We start from the raw sequence: 25,033 nt of genomic DNA on the forward strand, positions 1-25,033 counted from the left end.
CTAGTTGCTCAACTGTCTTAGGTCTTCTTTGTCTCATCTTCCTCTTTATGATGCTCCAAATGTTTTCTATGAGTGAAAGATCTGGACTGCAGGCTGGCCATTTCAGTATCTGGTACGCAGCCATGATGTTGTAATTGATGCAGTATGTGGTCTGGCATTGTCATGTTGGAAAATGCAAGGTCTTTCCTGAAAGAGACGACGTCTGGATGGGAGTATATGTTCTAGAACTTGGCTATACCTTTCAGCATTGATGGTGCCTTTCCAGATGTGTAAGCTGCCCATGCCACACACACTCATGCAACCCCATACCATCAAAGATGCAGACTTCTGAACTGAGTGTTGATAACAACTTGGGTTGTCCTTGTCCTCGTTAGTCCGGATGACATGGCGTCCCAGTTTTCCAAAAAGAGGTCAAATTTTGACTTGTCTGATGGCAACGGCGAATGGCACGGTGGATTGTGTTCACTGACAATGTTTTCTGGAAGTATTCCTGAGCCCATGTTGTGATTTCATTACAGTATCATTCCTGTATGTGATGCAGTGCCGTCTAAGGGCCGAAGATCACTGGCATCCAGTATGGTTTTCCGGCCTTGACCCTTACACACAGAGATTGTTCCAGATTCTCTGAATCTTTGGATGATATTATGCACTGTGAATGATGATAACGTCCAACTCTTTTACATTTTTCTCTGAGAAACTCCTTTCTGATATTGCTCCACTTTTTTTCACTGCATCATTGGGGGAACTGGTGATCCTCTGCCCATCTTGACTTCTGAGAGACACTGCCGCTCTGAGAGGCTCTTTTTATACCCAATCATGTTGTCAATTGACCTAATAAGTTGCAAATTGGTCCTCCAGCTGTTCCTTATATGTGCATTTAACTTTTCCGGCCTCTTTTTGCTGCCTGCCCCAAATTCTTTGGAATGTGTAGAAAAAGCCAATACTTAATTAGCCAAAATTAGCCAATACTTGACATGACATTTCAAAATGTCTCACTTTCAACATTTGATGTCTTATCTATATTCTATTGTGAATAAAATATAAGTTTATGAGATTTGTAAATTATTAAATTTCTTTTTTACTCACAATTTGTTCTTTTATACAACTTTTTGGAATCAGGTTTGTAAAACACATCCTTAATGTAGCTTCAATGATAAATTAAGTTCAGATAAATCAGATTAAGCTCATTTCAGTCCTGTTGTTCTGAATGAAATGAGTTCAGATGGCTGTGAAAGAGTGCAGCTGTAGTTGTAGTTTTCTCCTGCAGGTGGCGCTCTCTACATCAGCAGCTCTGAGCAGCTGCAAACTCAACGAGTCCCATGAGTCTCTGCTCCAGTCAACAGAAGATCACAATCCTCTCTTCATTCACATGTGAACTGACTAGAACTGAGTCAAACAGCAGCACACACTCAATACACACAGCTGCATGTAGAGCTGATTCTGCTTTACTCTCAATCAAACTGTCCAGAGCATTTCATTAATACAGGAAAGATACTGTTTTATTTGATCTGAAACAGAATCTGTGACGTCATTTGTATAAATAGCCATTTTACCTTCCTCAGAAACAAATGCTGTCCACTTGTTACGTCCAAAACAAGATTGAGTTGCACTTTTTTTAGAGAATGTTCCTGATACTAGTTCTTTCTTTCTCTTAGTTTCTCTTGTTTCAGATGTATTATAGTGCAAACTAACAGCATCTGTCTTCCCCCAGAAGAAGAAACTTCCTCTTTCCTCAGTGAAGCGGTCAGAGGTTTCCTCGTGTGTCAGTCGAGTGTGAGTCTCGCCGTGAAGACGCTTGTCTTGATGAGAGCCAGAACACAGACGATCTGAAGCAGCGTCACACTCTTCTGCTGGGATTGAGTTCTTCTGAAACTGGACTTTAGAGAAATGATGCTCATCTTTGGACTGATGCTGCTGCAAACTGCTGCATGTGAGTCACTTTCACATCAGACTCTTATGAAGCTGATCAATCAGATCTATCTCTGATATAAAAACATTTGAGTTAATATTACATTAAGAGTCTGCAGAGATCTAGTCACAGTGTTTTCTGAGCTTCTTAAACCATTTGTACTAGTGGAGTATTATAAAATGTGAGAGGAAGTGAGTGTTTAAACACTTAAAACACTGTTAATAAAGAGAGAACTGTCACAGTGTAATAGGTTTCAGTAAAAAGTGCAGGAGTAAGACTAATTCTTCACTATAAAAATGTCACGTTGACATGCATAAAGCGATTTAGAAAATAAAACTATGCAGACTGAGAAAGCATGAGTTTAATTTGAATAAAATTAAGATGAATGAGAGCACAAAGACGAGTTCACATTCCAGTGTTCAACTGACATCTTTAATTAAAGTAACTGTTTGATTATAACAGATATTTAGTATCACACTCTTATTTGAGTTAAATCTGTGATGTGACAAGATTATGTTCAGTGTCCTGTTAATTATAACATTATTTAAGGGATAATTCACCCAAAAAATTAAATTCTGTCATTAATTGTTCACCCTAATGTCGTTCCAAACCCATAAGACAGTCAATAAATGCACATTTCCATCCTTCACCTGAAAAGGGGTCGTACTCGCATATATATCCCAGTGTATCTGTGTGTACCTTCTCTCCTGAGACCAGATCAAGAGTCTGTCTGATGTGTTTCTTCAGATTAACTTTAATTCTGTGAATGTTTGTGTAATTTGGGTCTGATTTTAATTCATGATGTCCTAAAATGTTGAAACATTTTTGTGTGTTTTGTTCTTCAGGTCTGGAGTTAAACTGCAGTTTTGATCAGTCTGATCACTGTTACACAGCTCTGGGACACAAACTCAATCTGATGATGGTGCAGGACGCTAGTAAATATGATCTGAAGATAAAAAAGAGAATAAACAACACAGCAGATGATCTTGTTTGTAGAGTAAAGAATGGCAGGATGAGGATGAGTGAATGTGATCTTTATAATAACAGACCTGAAGTGACAGTCATTAATGGTACTGTGATAATAAACCGTGTGAACAGAACAGATTCAGGGATTTACACATTAAGACTCTCTCACTCAGACGGCTCAGAAACATCTCAAGATCTTCAAGTGATTGTTGAAGGTACAGAATCTCTCTCATCAGACTCATTACAATCTCATGTTCTCCAAAGATCTCTCTCTCATGCAGATGAATCAGTTGAATCTCAGTCAACAGCATCTTTTCTTTCTTTGCACTGAGTCTGAGACTATTTTAAGAATGAAATACCAGCGTGTTGCTAACTGTGTACTGCATACTGCTTTTAGAAATGACATGTGAAAGCATTTCAGACAGTTATTTGCTTCATTGTTGTCACATGACTGACTTACACTATCATATCAGATATAAATTTAGTTTAGAAATGTCTTGACTGACTCATTTACATAATATCAAGAAAGAGTCATGTGACCGTGATGTGTCCCTCCCTCCAGCTCCTATTGGCTCAGTGGAAGTGTCAATCATCTGCTCCTCCAATCAGACTTCAGTGTTCTGCTCCTCTGAGGGAGATCAGATCATCTACAGCTGGACTCTGAATGGAGAAATACTAGAAGAAGGACCAATGGATGGAAACAGCAGAATTGATCTGGATGAAGGAACTGAAGGAAACATCAGCTGCAGCGTGAAGAACCACGTCAGTCACGCACAGAAGACTATTAGACTCAAACCCTGTCCTGGTGAGATTTTAATACATGAATCTCCAGATACATATAGAAACCAGAGAGTTGCAGTTAAGCCCACCAGAAACTATAGTTGCCGCAGTTTATCATGAAGGTCGCTAGAATCATCCAAACAAAACAAATATTCCAGAAAATCAATAGATTTTTGTATACTAAGTCAAATGTCCAAGCAGCAACTATTGTTCCTGGTGGGCAAATAACTTGTAAGTACATATCATGGGAAAAGGTTGATTTCATAATATCCCACCTAAAACACAACTGACATCTCTACTGTACAGTAGACCTTAATTTAATAGGGAATACATCTGTCAAAAGGAGGAGATGAGAGAGCAATCGTTCCCCTCTTCTGTGTCTGCTTTTGCCATGAGAGGAGATTTACAGCAGCAGTTTACTAACTTCAGGCAGTCACACAAAAGGAAGAATGGAAAGATAAAGAGCTAACACATGGGATTAATTGATGTAGATTATCTTTTCCACCCTTTTATGACATTACGTCTCGTAAGGGGCAAAATATTGAGGCCCCTTTATCCAGTTTAGATGCGTTTCATTCTAATTGGTCAAGGACCCGAATACATTTTAAGACTAGTAGCTTATGATTCCATTATAATGCTGAAATTCAGACAAGTAATGAATTTATATTTACATTATTATATGAAATCACCTACTACAGTCTGCCATTGAATACTATGGGCCTAAAAAAAATTCTTTCAGCTAGACCTTTTTTTTTGTATAGATGTAATATTTTCTTCATTCTATGTGACCTAATCAATATGTGCCTATTCATTAAATATGTGATATTTTACATATTTACATCACAAATTAAGTATGGAAATATTATACATCTACTTGTACCTTCACTGCAGTCCTCATTGTAGGATACTTATACGAAAACTGCTTACATAAGGGAAAGTTCACCCAAAAATAGAAATTGTCTCATCGTTGTGTCATCTTCAAGTTGTAAACCTATGAGATTCTTTCTTCTGTTGAGCACAAAAGAAGACATTTTGCAGAAAGTTGGTAACCAAACTGTTAAATGCATAATTTTCTTTCAGGTGCACCTTTTTTATTATATAGATGTAATATTTTCTTAATTCTATTGATTTTTATTTATTTATTTTTAATTAACGTATTGATACACAGTACCCTGTTGGGTCAACTTAATGGCTGATTTTGTTCTGCACTAGGTTCCACCATTTTAAGACAAATGGATTTATTGTGTTTTTATATTTAAGAGATTAGATGCAACTTTTAAGGGGTTTGCATTGGATGTTCTTCGACTTTTATGCATAATTAATTTGATAAAGATAAATAAAGATTTATCTGCTGAAAACAGTTATTTTCAGATAGATGCCAAATGCTCTCCTCCTATTCCAGTTTGACATTGAAGGGGTGAATACAACATATTTGTACATTCTACGATGTGCTGATGTTTTATTTCAGAATCAACTACTGCAGATGTGACCTCTAGTGTGACCTCTAGTGTGACCTCTAGTGTGACCTCTAGAGTGACCTCTAGTGTGACCTCTAGTGTGACCTCTGCAGTGACCAGCAGCACGCAGACATCAGAATGTGGTAAGAGTTTAACAAACACACTCCTGGAAACATGAAGATAGGTTTTGTATTGTGTCTAATTCTTGTTGTTCAGTGTGTCCAGTGTCTGTGGTGTTTGTTGTGGTCCAGAGTCTTGAGCTGATGTTTCTGTTCGGTCTGTTAGGAGCTTTTCACATCTACATGAGACACACATCAGGTGAGAGACATTTATCATCATCATTATGGATTTGACAAGCAGATATTAAGAGTGTGATGATGATGATGATGATGTGTTTAGGAAAGAAACAGGAAGATCAGAAAGTGAGGATGAGAAGATTTAGAGAAGGACATGAACACACAGCAGAAGATTCATGATAGCAGCAGCAGATCATCACATCTATGAGAAATAACTTCATAATCTCACAGATTCTCACATCAATCCAGCTTTCAGCTGCCAACAGCAGATCTTATCATACAAACCCAAGAGATGAATTAAAACAAGAAAATATGAAAAATGGAAAAAAAAAAAATACTACAGTTTTAGTTTAGAAGATTATGTTCTGGACATTTGTGGTGCTTTTTTTTTTTTTTTTTTTTTTTTTTTGAATTTGTCTTTAAACTAGGATACTTTTTATTTCATCCAATCTATCAGATTTTGATGTCATACTGTGTGTTTATTTTCATATTTCTGCTCTTGCTCTTTTACTTTATTCTGTCAGTATGGCTAATTTCTTTCATTTACAGGTCTGTTTAGATGTTTTATCTGTTTGAAGCTCTTGATCTGTTTTGTAGTGTTTGTGGATTTGCTGTCTGTGGTTTTTCTTGAATTTTCTGCTGACTTTTAACGTATATAACCACATTCATGCATTGTTTTTGACAAGATATATGCATCATAGAACATTGCTAAACAAGCCTTTCTTTTTTGAGTGAAATGTCAATATAAAACATTTTGAAATTAAATGTGAAATTTCCTGTGGCTCAGTAGTAGAGCATTGCATTAGCAGAGCAAAAGTTCATGGGTTTGATTCCCAGAGAACACACATGCTCATAAAATGTATAGACCGAATGCACTGTAAGTCATTTTAGATAAAAGTGTCTGCTAAATGTAAATTAGGTAAACAGTATTTACAGTCAAAAGTTGCTCATTAATTTTTTATATTTTAACACAGTCAAATAACATTTTATCCAACAGAAAGTACACATCAATTAATTTATTAAGCATAAAAAACATGTATAAAAACAATAAATCCAGACAGAAATCAAAAGATTTTTAGCAAATAAGTTCAGCTGTAACTCTTGTTTCCTCATGCAGATGTCGCTCAGAATGAAGAAAGTGTGTTTTGTGTTTGATCGCAAACTTTAAGTGCATAGTAGGGGTGTAACGATTCATTCGTTTTTATCGATGCATGCATTACATGACGATGCATGATTTTTGAATCGTGAATCGTCGATAATCAATATTAAATGCTAAGAATCTAATGAATCACGATTTGAATAGCGATTAAATGCTTTCAAAATATATGCACATTAAATTACTAAAAGCACGAATGAATGGAGATCTTGAACAGTGTTTGTGCCTCTCATCTCTCCTTCACACGCTCCACTGTTTACCGTCTGTGACTGTCACAGGATTGTGTTCGCGCTCAGTTCGTCTCCCTGACACATATTTTGAGCAGCTGATGTGTGATCTCTCCTTAGGACTCGTGGCCAGTAATGCTAAAGTGAAGTACACTCAAAAAAATATTTATGCCCAATTCTTAAGATTTATGTATTTCAATTGCATATAAAATTTCCATCCATTTAGATTACATATTTTTAACCTAAAAAAACTAATAAACTTTGTGATGCAAATTTGCCAACCTTATGGTGCAGAAATTTAATAAAGTAATCAAATGTAAAACAGCATCGCATATTTGACTACAAATTAAAGAATGTTCTTTATTAAAGTTACAAAAGCTTTTTTTATTTTTTTTTACATTTTTTTTTTTAAATTCTATTTATTAAACATTTTAATTATTACAAACAAAAACATATTAAAACAAAAACACAGCACAGGAAATAATTCACATATTCATGAACGTGCACAATTTACATACAGCATTTCATCATATGATTGTACATAAATTTAATCCAATTTTTGTGTATGACCGTTTAATCTTTAGACATTTAAAAATATTCTCCCATTTTTTAAACAGGTGCGATTTACCATTGTGACAATACCTCAATCTTTCTAGAGTTACAACTTCAGATATCATAGATTTCCACATCTGGGTAGAGGGGGCATCACTACCAACCCATTGACCATTATAGCCTTTCGAGCCAACATTAGGAGAAACTGAACAATCTGTTACAAAAGCTTTTTAATCAAGAGCAGTGAGTGATTTCTTTGTTGTTGCTGTTCTATTAATATAAAGACTGTCACTTTAAGAGAATGCACTGATACAGTGGCCTACGTTCAGGCTATGTCTGCTATAGGATACTTACCAAGACGGGCATTTTGACATAATTTTTGTCTGAATTTGTCCATTTAAATACAATACTTCAGAGAGAGCTTATATTTGCAAGCGTTCTGAGGCGCGGGTCTTCTCACTGCGCACGAGAGCTCGCGTCCTCTGCCTCTTAAATGTTTAAACTGACAAAGCTTAAATTAGTTTAGTTTAAATACAGATATCAACGTGTGCTGTTTAGGTCTCATCTGTGCACGCGCGCTATCAGCCCCCGGGTGATGACGGAATAAATGACAGCTCATGGGAGGCCGTTTGAGGTGAAACCCATTGAAAACTTGTGATACACACTGAAACACTTGTCGTACAAGTGAATCACTTGTGATACATACTGAAACACTTGCGATAGACACTGAAACACTTGCGATACACACTGAAACACTTGCATGTACAAGTGAATCACTTGCGATACACACTGAAACACACTTTAAGATATTAATGCCCAAACATGGTTCTCTGATAGTGTTTTTGATGCTATAAATATGACAATCTCAAGGACTGACAAAAATATGAATATTTTTACAGGCCTTGGTTTTGGGACCCAAATATAATATAGAAAAACTCTTCATCTGAGATGTTGCTGCAACCACTTTCCTGGATTCTGACTGATTTGACATGGAATGAAGCCTCTATATTCTATGAGACACTAGCAGGAGAAGACCAGGGTTGATTTGGAGGTCCAAACACACCCTTGCCATGAAAAACAGACCGTTGCTATGGACGCGGAACGGACTATTTTTTTAGTGGAAGCAATAGAATCGTTTTTATAATCAATAAACTCATTTTTAAATCAATATTTTGTGCAGTGTAATAAGCGGGATCATGTAAAGCGAGGCGGTTGTTATAGCGAATAACAACCCCTTCAGGCTGATTTTTCACCAGCAATGACTGCAAACTCACCTGTTGGCCGCTCATCGTGTCCAAAACGTCCCTCATGCAGCGTTTCTTCTTCTCTTCTGTTTCCATGTCGGTGGCGGCGCCAAGCAAGTCGCTAACAGTGGAGTGCGAATTACATGACAGTTTACTGGCATGTGTGTGGATCTGAAGGCATTTGCGTGTGGATCAGCAAGGCGAAAAATTAGTGCCAAAAGTCACGTGACAGTTTTTCTGACTTGTAGAATTTTGTTTTGTACTTGAAGGATTTTTTTTTTTAATTGAAGGATTTTTTTTTTTAATTGAAGGATTTTTTTTTTTTGTACTTGAAAGATTTTAGTTTGTACTTGGAGAATATTTTTGTCATTGAAGAAATACGTTTCTTTGTATATATAAAACGTACTGTATTTGTTTGATAGCTACATTTTTTATTTGCAAAACAAAATGCATTAGTTTGTGAGTGATGTTTTGTATTTGCAAACCACACTGAGTTTGTTTGTGAATCGTTGGGTGTGAGTAAAACACGTTTTGTGTGTGTGTGAGGTTTTGGCATGATTCTCACTCCATATCTTCCCCCGCAGTTCCTGTGTCACACTCTCCTGCTACCATCGCACCTCGGATCACCCGTGATTTTAGGGGGGCTCAGCCCCCAATAAGGGTATGATTAAAAAAATATTATTTGACTATTAGGGTAGGGTGGTATGCTACTAACCTTACTGCAATCCACTATTCCATTGTATTCCCTGTATTTCATATATGGGAGTAGGAGTACTGACTGAGCCATATACAACACTGTAATAAAAAAATAATTATTGGATGTGACCACTAGAAAATAGGGAATGTCGATTTTTTTTTTTTTTTACAATGAAGAGTTCCTGATTCATTCACTGTACAAACACACGCACACATGTTTCCAGTACAAACACAACATTTAATGTTCGCATTTCTATGCTCACATACAAACCTCAGATAGGAATTTTTTTACAACTCTCAGATTTTTCCTTTGACGATACCACTGCTTTTTCTTATAAAATGTACAGGGAAATTGGCAGACAATTAAAACAATGTCAGGGTTCAATGACTGAAATGAATCTTGGGAACACAGTGGTATTGTGTGTGTGAGAGGCTGTCTACGTTCTATTCTCACCTGACTGTTGCTCATTTGCAGACCTACTCCTACAATGAAATATAAATATAAAAAAGTTTTTTAACTTTTTAGCCTTTATAATAAACAATACGGTTGGATATTCATAGTCACCCCATGAAAATTGATGTCATTTTAAGTATTTTAACTAACCAGCTAATATTCATTAAGAATATAGACAAACCATGTATTAATGTAATTGTCTATTGGCAATATGATTAATCTGTTCTATATTTATTTCTATTTATTAAAAATAACAACATGAATTATCAATTTGCCACTTCTATAAATCAAGTACAAATCTAGTATAAATAGTATAAATCAAGAAAATCAAAAATCCCTTTACTCTACGCTTACTCTAATTTATGTATCATGACACTCCTCCTGATTCAGTATTACTTAATACAAAACTATATTTAATAATACAAAACAAAATAACTCCACATTCTCTCTCTGGGCCATCTAGTGCTTTCAGACAATGATGTGTGTCTTTAATCACTTCTGTGCATGGCTGCATAATGTAATGTCAAAATACATAATAGTATGTCTGTAATTTTAAAAAGTAAATGAAAATAAATCATGATCGTTTTCTGAATCTAAAGTATGTTTTCATGGGTGTTAATCACTTCATTTTTGTAAGAATAAAAGTCAACTATCACACAAGGGCTGAAGGCCGCAGCGAAACGTATTGGTATTGGATGAGAAACCGAGCCGTCCCGTGTGCTCCCAATGCTCCAGTAACATTACATTATGTAAACTGCAATGCATTTATGACAAAGAACTGCACCGATGCAGATGTAATATCATAGTATTAGCAATCTATCAATAAATGCACGCACACACGACACACACCTTGTGCTCTCTGATGTTCGCTCTGCTCGGCGCCCCTGCAGATTGAAAAATGCGCTAAATCCAAGCAGACTCAGATAAGGGGAGGAGCCGAAACTTGACTCAGCTTGCCGCCATTTCAAATGAGTTTTTTTAAAGGGGACTAAAGCGATCAAAAATGTATTAATCAATAATTTAGGCCCCCCTAAAAAGGGCCTAGTGACACCCCTGGTTTGTGTTATTAAGTTGGCTTGAGAAAGCCAACTTACTGAAATCCTATTTAAACTTCTTCTTCTTCTTCTTCTTCTTCTTCTTCTTCTTCTTCTTCTTCTTCTTTTTCTTATTATTATTATTATTATTTTTCTGACCGCAAATTTTTGGACACTAACTCCTCCTAGGCCGTTCAAGCTACATACTCCAAACTCTGGTCAGACCTTCATACTGTTCTGACTTGGTGTGCTATATCTTTTCAGACTGGTTTGAGTTACGGTTTTCTTAAAAATTAATATTAAAAATCATAAAAATCCCATAGATTTACATTGCAGACTGCTCAAATTGAGCCAAGGCTACGGTGGCCCATTAGTGTACAAGCCAAAGACTCAATTAAACTACTATTCAATGTACTAATAAACCTATCTATCTATCTATCTATCTATCTATCTATCTATCTATCTATCTTCAAACCTTATCTATCTATCTATCTATCTATCTATCTATCTATCTATGTATCTATCTTCAAACTGTTTCTATCTATCTATCTATCTATCTATCTATCTATCTATCTATCTATCTATTATCTATCTATCTATAATCTGACGATATATATATATCTATCTATCTATCTATCTATCTATCTATCTATCTATCTATCTATCTTCTAACTGTTTCTATCTATCTATCTATCTATCTATCTATCTATCTATCTATCTATCTATCTATCTACTAACTGTCTCTATCTATCTATCTATCTATCTATCTATCTATCTATCTATCTATCTATCTATCTATCTATCTATCTATCTATCTATCCTAATAACATGCTAATCATGCTAAAATCATGCTAGCAACATGCTAGTCGCATACTAGTCATGCTAGAAACATGCTAACAACATGCTAATCATACTAAAATCATGCTAGCAACATGCTAGTCGCATGCTAGTCATGCTAGAAACATGCTAACAACATGCTAATCATGTTAAAATCATGCTATGAAACATGCTAATCATGCTAGCAACTTGCTAGTCGCATGCTAGTTATGCTAGAAACAAGTTAGCAACATGATAATCATGCTAAAATCATGCTAGCAACATGCTGGTCGCATGCTAATCATGCTAGAAACATGCTAACAACATGCTAATCATGCTAGCAACATGCTAGTCGCATGCTAGTCATGCTAGAAACATGATAACAACATGCTAGTCATGCTAGAAACATGATAACAACATGGTAACAACATGCTAATCATGCTAGAAACATGCTAGCGACATGCTAGGAACATGCTAATCATGTTAGAAAAATGCTAGCAACATGCTAGTCGCATGCTAATCATGCTAGAAACATGCTAACAACATGCTAATCATGCTTAAATCATGTTAGCAACATGCTAATCATGCTAGCAACATGCTAGTCGCATGGTAATCATGCTACAAACATGCTAGCAACATGCTAATCATGCTTAAATAATGCTAGCAACATGCTAGTCACATGCTAGTCATGCTAGAAACATGATAACAACATGCTAATCATGCTAGAAACATGCTAGCACCATGCTAGTCGCATGCTAATCATACTAGAAACATGTTAACAACATGCTAGCAACATGCTAATCATGCTAGAAAATGCTAGTCGCATGCTAGCAACATGCTAATCATGCTAGAAACATGCTAGCAACATGTTAGTAATGCTAGAAACATTCTAGCAACATGCTAATCATCCTAGAAACATGCTAGTCGCATGCTAATCAAGCTAGAAACTTGATAGCAACATGCTAATCATGCAAAAATCATGTTAGAAACATGCTAGTCGCATGCTAGTCATGCTAGAAACATGCTAGCGACATGCTAATCATGTTAGAAACATGCTAGCAACATGCTAATCATGCTAGAAACATGTTAGCAACATGCTAGTCGCATGCTAATCATGCTAGAAACATGCTAGCAACATGCTAGTCGCATGCTAGTCATGGTAGAAACATGCTAATCATGCTAACAACATGCTAGCGACATGCTAGTAACTTGCTAATCATGCTAGCGACATGGCTAGTCACTTGCTAATTATGTTAACGACATGCTAACAACATGCTAATCGTGCTAGAAACATGCTAATCATGCTAGCAACATGTTAGTCACATGCTAATCATGTTAGAAACATGCTAGAGAAATGTTAGTAACTTGCTAATCATGCTAGCAACATGGCTAGTCACTTGCTAACTATGCTAGCGACATGCTAGATACCTTGCTAATCATGCTAAGTACATGTTAGTCACTTGCTACTAGCAACTTTGCTAATCATACTAATGATGGTAATCACTTGCTTGTAATGCTAGCAATATGTTAACCACTGTCTTTTTTTAAACTTCTTAAACTTTTAAATCTTTTTAAACTTTTTAAACTTTTCACATTTTCAAACATTTCAAACTTTCTAAACTTTTCAAACTTTCTGGTCAGGCTTTCTCAAGCCAACTTAAAGTTTGTCTTGACAAACTTTTTTATCTAGTTTCATTAAATGTTCTAAAAGTCACTCTTGCTTCCTCAAACTTCTTGCCCAATCGTTACACTTATCCACTGCGCTAACACCACCCATTAGATTAAATCTTAAATAATTAAAAAATAAAACCGATTACTTAAATAAAATCAAATAGATGCAAATGCTTAATAAATAGTTTTGCCAGGAATCCTTTTTTTGAGTGTAGTTTTAATTTTCTGTATTTTTCACTGGCTCTCGGTCATACCGACGACATTACCTGAGCATTTATTGCATGGATGGAGCAAAAATGTAATGAGTCTAAAGCATACACACAGTTCGACTGAATGATAAATGTTCTTTTAACAATGTTGTTGAACCGAATGTAGGAAGGAAACTGTTCAAATAACCACAGCATTAACAACAACCTCGAAGTAAGTAAGAGCGTGAGGTTTGTCTGATAATCAGAAGCATGAAAGAGTTGCTACAGCAAACAGACATCAGGCTGTTTTCTTTCACAATCATCATTCACTGATGGAGAGGAAAAGTTAAATACTATAGTATTTCATTTGATGAGAAGTTTCGCACTGTAACAGAAGTGATCTCGCACTCATAGAAGCCATATAGACAAAGACATTTATCCCTGCAGCTAATCTGAATAAAAAGCAGAATGAACAGCTGAAACATAAAGACAGTAAACAAATAAAATGCAAGAATGATGCAGTGATAACTGACATATCATTTATTACATTACAGAAACTATAAAGTAAATTTCCTACCTAATTCTGTGCAGAAAATTGAAATAATTGTTTGTAGTTTATAAAACAACCCTAATATTGCCATTAGGAAAGAAAAGTAGATTACAAATGATTGATTATTGTCCAGCAATATATTTGTTTTCTTACAGCAAATTTAAAGTAAGAAATAAGAATTCCTTGTTAAAAATAAATAAATAAAATGATAATAAAACATACATACATAGGGCGACATACAATTATTGTATTTGACATTTCTGTCACTTCTGAAATGATGCCCCTGGTGTGATAAATGTTAGCCTTTACATAATATTTTTAAAGATCATTTATATAATCCTGTTAATGCACTTAAAGAATGCAGGTTTTTTAATTGAATTTAATCAAATTAAATTTTTAATTGAATTTAATATAATTGAATCGTTCTCAATTTGCAAAAATCATTCTTGAATCGAATCGAAAACCTATGGATCATAAATCGAATCAATTCGATTTCTACCCAAAGATTCACTACTCTAGTTCATAGAGTATAGAATTTAACTACAAACTCGATTGCAAATTGTGAATGAAAACAGAATGCAATGACGTGGACGTTTCAAATTTGAATATTTTATTCAGAATACAACATAGATGACATATCAAATGTTTAAACTGAGAAAATGTATAATATTAAGGGAAAAATGGCATGATTATGAGTTATCATCAACACATCTTAAAAAAGTTGGGACAATGCCATGTTTACCACTGTGTGGCATTCCCTCTTCTTTTTATAACAGTCTGCAAACATCTGGGGACTGAGGAGACAAGCTGCTCAAGTTTAGGAATAGGAATGTTGTCCCATTCTTGTCTAATACAGGCTTCTAGTTGCTCAACTGTCTTAGGTCTTCTTTGTCTCATCTTCCTCTTTATGATGCACCAAATGTTTTCTATGAGTGAAAGATCTGGACTGCAGGCTGGCCATTTCAGTACCCAGATCCTTCTTCTACGCAGCCATGATGTTGTAATTGATGCAGTATGTGGTCTGGCATTGTCATGTTGGAAAATGCAAGGTCTTTCCTGAAAGAGACGACGTATGGATGGTAGCATATGTTGTTCCAGAACTTGGCTATACCTTTCAGCATTGATGGTGCCTTTCCAGATGTGTAAGCTGCCCATGCCACACGCACTCATGCAACCCCATGCCATCAAAGATGCAGACTTCTGAACTGAGTGTTGATAACAACTTGGGTTGTCCTTGTCCTCGTTAGTCCGGATGACATGGCGTCCCAGTTTTCCAAAAAGAGCTTCAAATTTTGACTTGTCTGACGGCAACGGCGAATGGCACGGTGGATTGTGTTCACTGACAATGTTTTCTGGAAGTATTCCTGAGCCCATGTTGTGATTTCATTACAGTATCATTCCTGTATGTGATGCAGTGCCGTCTAAGGGCCGAAGATCACTGGCATCCAGTATGGTTTTCCGGCCTTGACCCTTACACACAGAGATTGTTCCAGATTCTCTGAATCTTTGGATGATATTATGCACTGTAAATGATGATAACGTCCAACTCTTTTACATTTTTCTCTGAGAAACTCCTTTCTGATATTGCTCCACTTTTTTTCACTGCATCATTGGGGGAACTGGTGATCCTCTGCCCATCTTGACTTCTGAGAGACACTGCCGCTCTGAGAGGCTCTTTTTATACCCAATCATGTTGTCAATTGACCTAATAAGTTGCAAATTGGTCCTCCAGCTGTTCCTTATATGTGCATTTAACTTTTCCAGCCTCTTTTTGCTGCCTGCCCCAAATTCTTTGGAATGTGTAGAAAAAGCCAATACTTAATTAGCCAAAATTAGCCAATACTTGACATGACATTTCAAAATGTCTCACTTTCAACATTTGATGTCTTATCTATATTCTATTGTAAATAAAATATAAGTTTATGAGATTTGTAAATTATTAAATTTCTTTTTTACTCACAATTTGTTCTTTTATACAACTTTTTTGGAATCAGGTTTGTAAAACACATCCTTAATGTAGCTTCAATGATAAGTTAAGTTCAGATAAATCAGATTAAGCTCATTTCAGTCCTGTTGTTCTGAATGAGATGAGATCAGATGTCTGTGAAAGAGTGCAGCTGTAGTTGTAGTTTTCTCCTGCAGGTGGCGCTCTCTACATCAGCAGCTCTGAGCAGCTACAAACTCAACGAGTCCCATGAGTCTCTGCTCCAGTCAACAGAAGATCACAATCCTCTCTTCATTCACATGTCAACTGACTAGAACTGAGTCAAACAGCAGCACACACTCAATACACACAGCTGCATGTAGAGCTGATTCTGCTTTACTCTCAATCAAACTGTCCAGAGCATTTCATTAATACAGGAAAGATACTGTTTTATTTGATCTGAAACAGAATCTGTGACGTCATTTGTATAAATAGCCATTTTACTTCACTCAGAAACAAATGCTGTCCACTTGTTACTTCCAAAACAAGATTGAGTTGCACTTTTTTATGTTCCTGATACTAGTTCTTTCTTTCTCTTAGTTTCTCTTGTTTCAGATGTATTATAGTGCAAACTAACAGCATCTGTCTTCCCCCAGAAGAAGAAACTTCCTCTTTCCTCAGTGAAGCGGTCAGAGGTTTCCTCGTGTGTCAGTCGAGTGTGAGTCTCGCCGTGAAGACGCTTGTCTTGATGAGAGCCAGAACACAGACGATCTGAAGCAGCGTCACACTCTTCTGCTGGGATTGAGTTCTTCTGAAACTGGACTTTAGAGAAATGATGCTCATCTTTGGACTGATGCTGCTGCAAACTGCTGCATGTGAGTCACTTTCACATCAGACTCTTATGAAGCTGATCAATCAGATCTATCTCTGATATAAAAACATTTGAGTTAATATTACATTAAGAGTCTGCAGAGATCTAGTCACAGTGTTTTCTGAGCTTCTTAAACCATTCGTATAAGTGGAGTATTAAAAAATGTGAGAGGAAGTGAGTGTTTAAACACTTAAAACACTGTTAATAAAGAGAGAACTGTCACAGTGTAATAGGATTCAGTAAAAAGTGCAGGACTAAGACTAATTCTTCACTATAAAAATGTCACGTTGACATGCATAAAGTGATTTAGAAAATAAAACTATGCAGACTGAGAAAGCATGAGTTTCATTTGAATAAAATTAAGATGAATGAGAGCACAAAGACGAGTTCACATTCCAGTGTTCAACTGACATTTTTAATTAAAGTAACTGTTTGATTATAACAGATATTTAGTATCACACTCTAATTTGAGTTAAATCTGTGATGTGACAAGATTATGTTCAGTGTCCTGTTAATTATAACGTTATTAAAGGGATAGTTCACCCAAAAAATTAAATTCTGTCATTAATTGTTCACCCTAATGTCGTTCCAAACCCATAAGACCGTCAATAAATGCACATTTCCATCCTTCACCTGAAAAGGGGTCGTACTCGCATATATATCCCAGTGTATCTGTGTGTACCTTCTCTCCTGAGACCAGATCAAGAGTCTGTTTGATGTGTTTCTTCAGATTAACTTTAATTCTGTGAATGTTTGTGTAATTTGGGTCTGATTTTAATTCATGATGTCCTAAAATGTTGAAACATTTTTGTGTGTTTTGTTCTTCAGGTCTGGAGTTAAACTGCAGTTTTGATCAGTCTGATCACTGTTACACAGCTCTGGGACACAAACTCAATCTGATGATGGTGCAGGACGCTAGTAAATATGATCTGATGTTAATAAAGAGAATAAACAACACAGCGGATGATGCAGTTTGTAGAGTAAAGAATGGCAGGATGAGGATGAGTCAGTGTGATCTTTATAATAACAGACCTGAAGTGACAGTCATTAATGGGACTCTGATAATAAACCGTGTGATCAGAACAGATTCAGGGAATTACAGATTAAAACTCTCTCACTCAGACGGCTCAGAAACATCTCAAGATCTTCAAGTGATTGTTGAAGGTACAGAAACTCTCTCATCAGACTCATTACAATCTCATGTTCTCCAAAGATCTCTCTCTCATGCAGATGAATCAGTTGAATCTCTGGGAAGGTTTTTATTGCAGCTCATTATTAAATATTTATGAAGAATTCAGTCAACAGCATCTTCTCTTTCTTTGCACTGAGTCTGAGACTATTTTAAGAATGAAATACCAGCGTGTTGCTAACTGTGTACTGAATACTGCTTTTAAAAATGACATGTGAAAGCATTTCAGACAGTTATTTGCTTCATTGTTGTCACATGACTGACTTACACTATCATATCAGATATAAATTTAGTTTGAATATGTCTTGACTGACTCATTTACATAATATCAAGAAATAGTCATGTGACTGTGATGTGTCCCTCCCTCCAGCTCCTATTGGCTCAGTGGAAGTGTCAATCATCTGCTCCTCCAATCAGACTTCAGTGTTCTGCTCCTCTGAGGGAGATCAGATCATCTACAGCTGGACTCTGAATGGAGAAATACTAGAAGAAGGACCAATGGATGGAAACAGCAGCATTGATCTGGATGAAGGAACTGAAGGAAACATCAGCTGCAGCGTGAAGAACCACGTCAGTTACGCACAGAAGACCATTAGACTCAAACCCTGTCCTGGTGAGATTAATACATGAATGTCCAGATACATATAGAAACCAGAGAGTTGCAGTTAAGCCCACCAGAAACTATAGTTGCCGCAGTTTATCATGAAGGTCGCTAGAATCATCCAAACAAAACAAATATTCCAGAAAATCAATAGATTTTTGTAAACTTAGTCAAATGTCCAAGCAGCAACTATTGTTCCTGGTGGGCAAATAACTTGTAAGTACATATCATGGGGAAATGGTTGATTTCATAATATCCCACCTAAAACACAACTGAAATCTCTACTGTACAGTAGACCTTAATTTAATAGGGAATACATCTGTCAAAAGGAGGAGATGAGAGAGCAATCGTTCCCCTCTTCTGTGTCTGCCTTTGCCATGAGAGGAGATTTACAGCAGCAGTTTACTAACTTCAGGCAGTCACACAAAAGGAAGAATGGAAAGATAAAGAGCTAACACATGGGATTAATTGATGTAGATTATCTTTTCCACCCTTTTATGACATTACGTCTCGTAAAGGGCAAAATATTGAGGCCCCTTTATCCAGTTTAGATGCGTTTCATTCTAATTGGTCAAGGACCCGAATACATTTTAAGACTAGTAGCTTATGATTCCATTATAATGCTGAAATTCAGACAAGTAATGAATTTATATTTACATTATTATATGAAATCACCTACTACAGTCTGCCATTGAATACTATGGGCCTAAAAAAAATTCTTTCAGCTAGACCTTTTTTTTTGTATAGATGTAATATTTTCTTCATTCTATGTGACCTAATCAATATGTGCCTATTCATTAAATATGTGATATTTTACATATTTACATCACAAATTAAGTATGGAAATATTATACATCTACTTGTACCTTCACTGCAGTCCTCATTGTAGGATACTTATACGAAAACTGCTTACATAAGGGAAAGTTCACCCAAAAATAGAAATTGTCTCATCGTTGTGTCATCTTCAAGTTGTAAACCTATGAGATTCTTTCTTCTGTTGAGCACAAAAGAAGACATTTTGCAGAAAGTTGGTAACCAAACTGTTAAATGCATAATTTTCTTTCAGGTGCACCCTTTTTATTATATAGATGTAATATTTTCTTAATTCTATTGATTTTTATTTATTTATTTTTAATTAACGTATTGATACACAGTACCCTGTTGGGTCAACTTAATGGCTGATTTTGTTCTGCACTAGGTTCCACCATTTTAAGACAAATGGATTTATTTTGTTTTTATATTTAAGAGATTAGATGCAACTTTTAAGGGGTTTGCATTGGATGTTCTTCGACTTTTATGCATAATTAATTTGATAAAGATAAATAAAGATTTATCTGCTGAAAACAGTTATTTTCAGATAGATGCCAAATGCTCTCCTCCTATTCCAGTTTGACATTGAAGGGGTGAATACAACATATTTGTACATTCTACGATGTGCTGATGTTTTATTTCAGAATCAACTACTGCAGATGTGACCTCTAGAGTGACCTCTAGTGTGATCTCTAGTGTGACCTCTAGAGTGACCTCTAGTGTGACCTCTAGTGTGACCTCTAGTGTGACCTCTGCAGTGACCAGCAGCACGCAGACATCAGAATGTGGTAAGAGTTTAACAAACACACTCCTGGAAACATGAAGATAGGTTTTGTATTGTGTCTAATTCTTGTTGTTCAGTGTGTTCAGTGTCTGTGGTGTTTGTTGTGGTCCAGAGTCTCGAACTGATGTTTCTGTTCGGTCTGTTAGGAGCTTTTCACATCTACATGAGACACACATCAGGTGAGAGATATTTATCATCATCATTATGGATTTGACAAGCAGATATTAAGAGTGTGATGATGATGATGATGATGATGATGTGTTTAGGAAAGAAACAGGAAGATCAGAAAGTGAGGATGAGAAGATTTAGAGAAGGACATGAACACACAGCAGAAGATTCATGAGAGCAGCAGCAGATCATCACATCTTTGAGAAATAACTTCATAATCTCACAGATTCTCACATCAATCCAGCTTTCAGCTGCCAACAGCAGATCTTATCATACAAACTCTAGAGATGAATTAAAACCAGAAAATATGAAAAATGGAAAAAAAAAAATACTACAGTTTTAGTTTAGAAGATTATGTTCTGGACATTTGTGGTGCTATTTTTTTTTTTTTTTTTTTTGAATTTGTCTTTAAACTAGGATACTTTTTATTTCATCCAATCTATCAGATTTTGATGTCATACTGTGTGTTTATTTTCATATTTCTGCTCTTGCTCTTTTACTTTATTCTGTCAGTATGGCTAATTTCTTTCATTTACAGGTCTGTTTAGATGTTTTATCTGTTTGAAGCTCTTGATCTGTTTTGTAGTGTTTGTGGATTTGCTGTCTGTGGTTTTTCTTGAATTTTCTGCTGACTTTTAACGTATATAACCACATTCATGCATTGTTTTTGACAAGATATATGCATCATAGAACATTGCTAAACAAGCCTTTCTTTTTTGAGTGAAATGTCAATATAAAACATTTTGAAATTAAATGTGAAATTTCCTGTGGCTCAGTAGTAGAGCATTGCATTAGCAGAGCAAATGTTCATGGGTTTGATTCCCAGAGAACACACATGCTCATAAAATGTATAGACCGAATGCACTGTAAGTCATTTTAGATAAAAGTGTCTGCTAAATGTAAATTAGTGAAACAGTATTTACAGTCAAATGTTGCTCATTAATTTTTTATATTTTAACACAGTCAAATAACATTTTATCCAACAGAAAGTACACATCAATTAATTTATTAAGCATAAAAAACATGTATAAAAACAATAAATCCAGACAGAAATCAAAAGATTTTTAGCAAATAAGTTCAGCTGTAACTCTTGTTTCCTCATGCAGATGTCGCTCAGAATGAAGAAAGTGTGTTTTGTGTTTGATCGCAAACTTTAAGTGCATAGTAGGGGTGTAACGATTCATTCGTTTTTATCGATGCATGCATTACATGACGATGCATGATTTTTGAATCGTGAATCGTCGATAATCAATATTAAATGCTAAGAATCTAATGAATCACGATTTGAATAGCGATTAAATGCTTTCAAAATATATGCACATTAAATTACTAAAAGCACGAATGAATGGAGATCTTGAACAGTGTTTGTGCCTCTCATCTCTCCTTCACACGCTCCACTGTTTACCGTCTGTGACTGTCACAGGATTGTGTTCGCGCTCAGTTCGTCTCCCTGACACATATTTTGAGCAGCTGATGTGTGATCTCTCCTTAGGACTCGTGGCCAGTAATGCTAAAGTGAAGTACACTCAAAAAAATATTTATGCCCAATTCTTAAGATTTATGTATTTCAATTGCATATAAAATTTCCATCCATTTAGATTACATATTTTTAACCTAAAAAAACTAATAAACTTTGTGATGCAAATTTGCCAACCTTATGGTGCAGAAATTTAATAAAGTAATCAAATGTAAAACAGCATCGCATATTTGACTACAAATTAAAGAATGTTCTTTATTAAAGTTACAAAAGCTTTTTTTATTTTTTTTTACATTTTTTTTTTTTTAAATTCTATTTATTAAACATTTTAATTATTACAAACAAAAACATATTAAAACAAAAACACAGCACAGGAAATAATTCACATATTCATGAACGTGCACAATTTACATACAGCATTTCATCATATGATTGTACCTAAATTTAATCCAGTTTTTTTCATTGTAGCCTTTCGAGCCAACATTAGGAGAAACTGAACAATCTGTTACAAAAGCTTTTTAATCAAGAGCAGTGAGTGATTTCTTTGTTGTTGCTGTTCGATTAATATAAAGACTGTCACTTTAAGAGAATGCACTGATACAGTGGCCTACGTTCAGCTGGCTATGTCTGCTATAGGATACTTACCAAGACGGGCATTTTGACATAATTTTTGTCTGAATTTGTCCATTTAAATACAATACTTCAGAGAGAGCTTATATTTGCAAGCGTTCTGAGGCGCGGGTCTTCTCACTGCGCACGAGAGCTCGCGTCCTCTGCCTCTTAAATGTTTAAACTGACAAAGCTTAAATTAGTTTAGTTTAAACACAGATATCAACGTGTGCTGTTTAGGGTCTCATCTGTGCGCGCGCGCTATCAGCCCCCGGGTGATGACGGAATAAATGACAGCTTATGGGAGGCCGTTTGAGGTGAAACCCATTGAAAACTTGTGATACACACTGAAACACTTGTCGTACAAGTGAATCACTTGTGATACATACTGAAACACTTGCGATAGACACTGAAACACTTGCGATACACACTGAAACACTTGCATGTACAAGTGAATCACTTGCGATACACACTGAAACACACTTTAAGATATTAATGCCCAAACATGGTTCTCTGATAGTGTTTTTGATGCTATAAAAATGACAATCTCAAGGACTGACAAAAATATGAATATTTTTACAGGCCTTGGTTTTGGGACCCAAATATAATATAGAAAAACTCTTCATCTGAGATGTTGCTGCAACCACTTTCCTGGATTCTGACTGATTTGACATGGAATGAAGCCTCTATATTCTATGAGACACTAGCAGGAGAAGACCAGGGTTGATTTGGAGGTCCAAACACACCCTTGCCATGAAAAACAGACCGTTGCTATGGACGCGGAACGGACTATTTTTTTAGTGGAAGCAATAGAATCGTTTTTATAATCAATAAACTCATTTTTAAATCAATATTTTGTGCAGTGTAATAAGCGGGATCATGTAAAGCGAGGCGGTTGTTATAGCAAATAACAACCCCTTCAGGCTGATTTTTCACCAGCAATGACTGCAAACTCACCTGTTGGCCGCTTATCATGTCCAAAACGTCCCTCATGCAGCGTTTCTTCTTCTCTTCTGTTTCCATGTCGGTGGCGGCGCCAAGCAAGTCGCTAACAGTGGAGTGCGAATTACATGACAGTTTACTGGCATGTGTGTGGATCTGAAGGCATTTGCGTGTGGATCAGCAAGGCGAAAAATTAGTGCCAAAAGTCACGTGACAGTTTTTCTGACTTGTAGAATTTTGTTTTGTACTTGAAGGATTTTTTTTTTTAATTGAAGGATTTTTTTTTTTAATTGAAGGATTTTTTTTTTTTGTACTTGAAAGATTTTAGTTTGTACTTGGAGAATATTTTTGTCATTGAAGAAATACGTTTCTTTGTATATATAAAACGTACTGTATTTGTTTGATAGCTACATTTTTTATTTGCAAAACAAAATGCATTAGTTTGTGAGTGATGTTTTGTATTTGCAAACCACACTGAGTTTGTTTGTGAATCGTTGGGTGTGAGTAAAACACGTTTTGTGTGTGTGTGAGGTTTTGGCATGATTCTCACTCCATATCTTCCCCCGCAGTTCCTGTGTCACACTCTCCTGCTACCATCGCACCTCGGATCACCCGTGATTTTAGGGGGGCTCAGCCCCCAATAAGGGTATGATTAAAAAAATATTATTTGACTATTAGGGTAGGGTGGTATGCTACTAACCTTACTGCAATCCACTATTCCATTGTATTCCCTGTATTTCATATATGGGAGTAGGAGTACTGACTGAGCCATATACAACACTGTAATAAAAAAATAATTATTGGATGTGACCACTAGAAAATAGGGAATGTCGATTTTTTTTTTTTTTTACAATGAAGAGTTCCTGATTCATTCACTGTACAAACACACGCACACATGTTTCCAGTACAAACACAACATTTAATGTTCGCATTTCTATGCTCACATACAAACCTCAGATAGGAATTTTTTACAACTCTCAGATTTTTCCTTTCACGATACCACTGCTTTTTCTTTTAAAATGTACAGGGAAATTGGCAGACAATTAAAACAATGTCAGGGTTCAATGACTGAAATGAATCTTGGGAACACAGTGGTATTGTGTGTGTGAGAGGCTGTCTACGTTCTATTCTCACCTGACTGTTGCTCATTTGCAGACCTACTCCTACAATGAAATATAAATATAAAAAAGTTTTTTAACTTTTTAGCCTTTATAATAAACAATACGGTTGGATATTCATAGTCACCCCATGAAAATTGATGTCATTTTAAGTATTTTAACTAACCAGCTAATATTCATTAAGAATATAGACAAACCATGTATTAATGTAATTGTCTATTGGCAATATGATTAATCTGTTCTATATTTATTTCTATTTATTAAAAATAACAACATGAATTATCAATTTGCCACTTCTATAAATCAAGTACAAATCTAGTATAAATAGTATAAATCAAGAAAATCAAAAATCCCTTTACTCTACGCTTACTCTAATTTATGTATCATGACACTCCTCCTGATTCAGTATTACTTAATACAAAACTATATTTAATAATACAAAACAAAATAACTCCACATTCTCTCTCTGGGCCATCTAGTGCTTTCAGACAATGATGTGTGTCTTTAATCACTTCTGTGCATGGCTGCATAATGTAATGTCAAA

At 35.7% G+C, this 25,033-nt stretch overlaps 1 protein-coding gene across 1 annotated transcript in view; it reads left to right on the forward strand.

Moving 5' to 3' along the window:
* Positions 1 to 25,033, forward strand: part of LOC132109356 (uncharacterized) — a 271,659-nt gene that overhangs the window by 228,148 nt on the left and 18,478 nt on the right. Inside the window, exons 20-23 of the mRNA XM_059515376.1 lie at positions 2,755 to 3,090; positions 3,438 to 3,680; positions 17,620 to 17,955; positions 18,351 to 18,593. Of these exons, the coding sequence (XP_059371359.1) occupies positions 2,755 to 3,090; positions 3,438 to 3,680; positions 17,620 to 17,955; positions 18,351 to 18,593 (1,158 nt within the window). The remainder of the gene's footprint in view (positions 1 to 2,754; positions 3,091 to 3,437; positions 3,681 to 17,619; positions 17,956 to 18,350; positions 18,594 to 25,033) is intronic.

This window comes from Carassius carassius, chromosome 29 (genome assembly GCF_963082965.1).
Source record: "Carassius carassius chromosome 29, fCarCar2.1, whole genome shotgun sequence".
NCBI classification, from domain to species: Eukaryota; Metazoa; Chordata; class Actinopteri; order Cypriniformes; family Cyprinidae; genus Carassius; species Carassius carassius.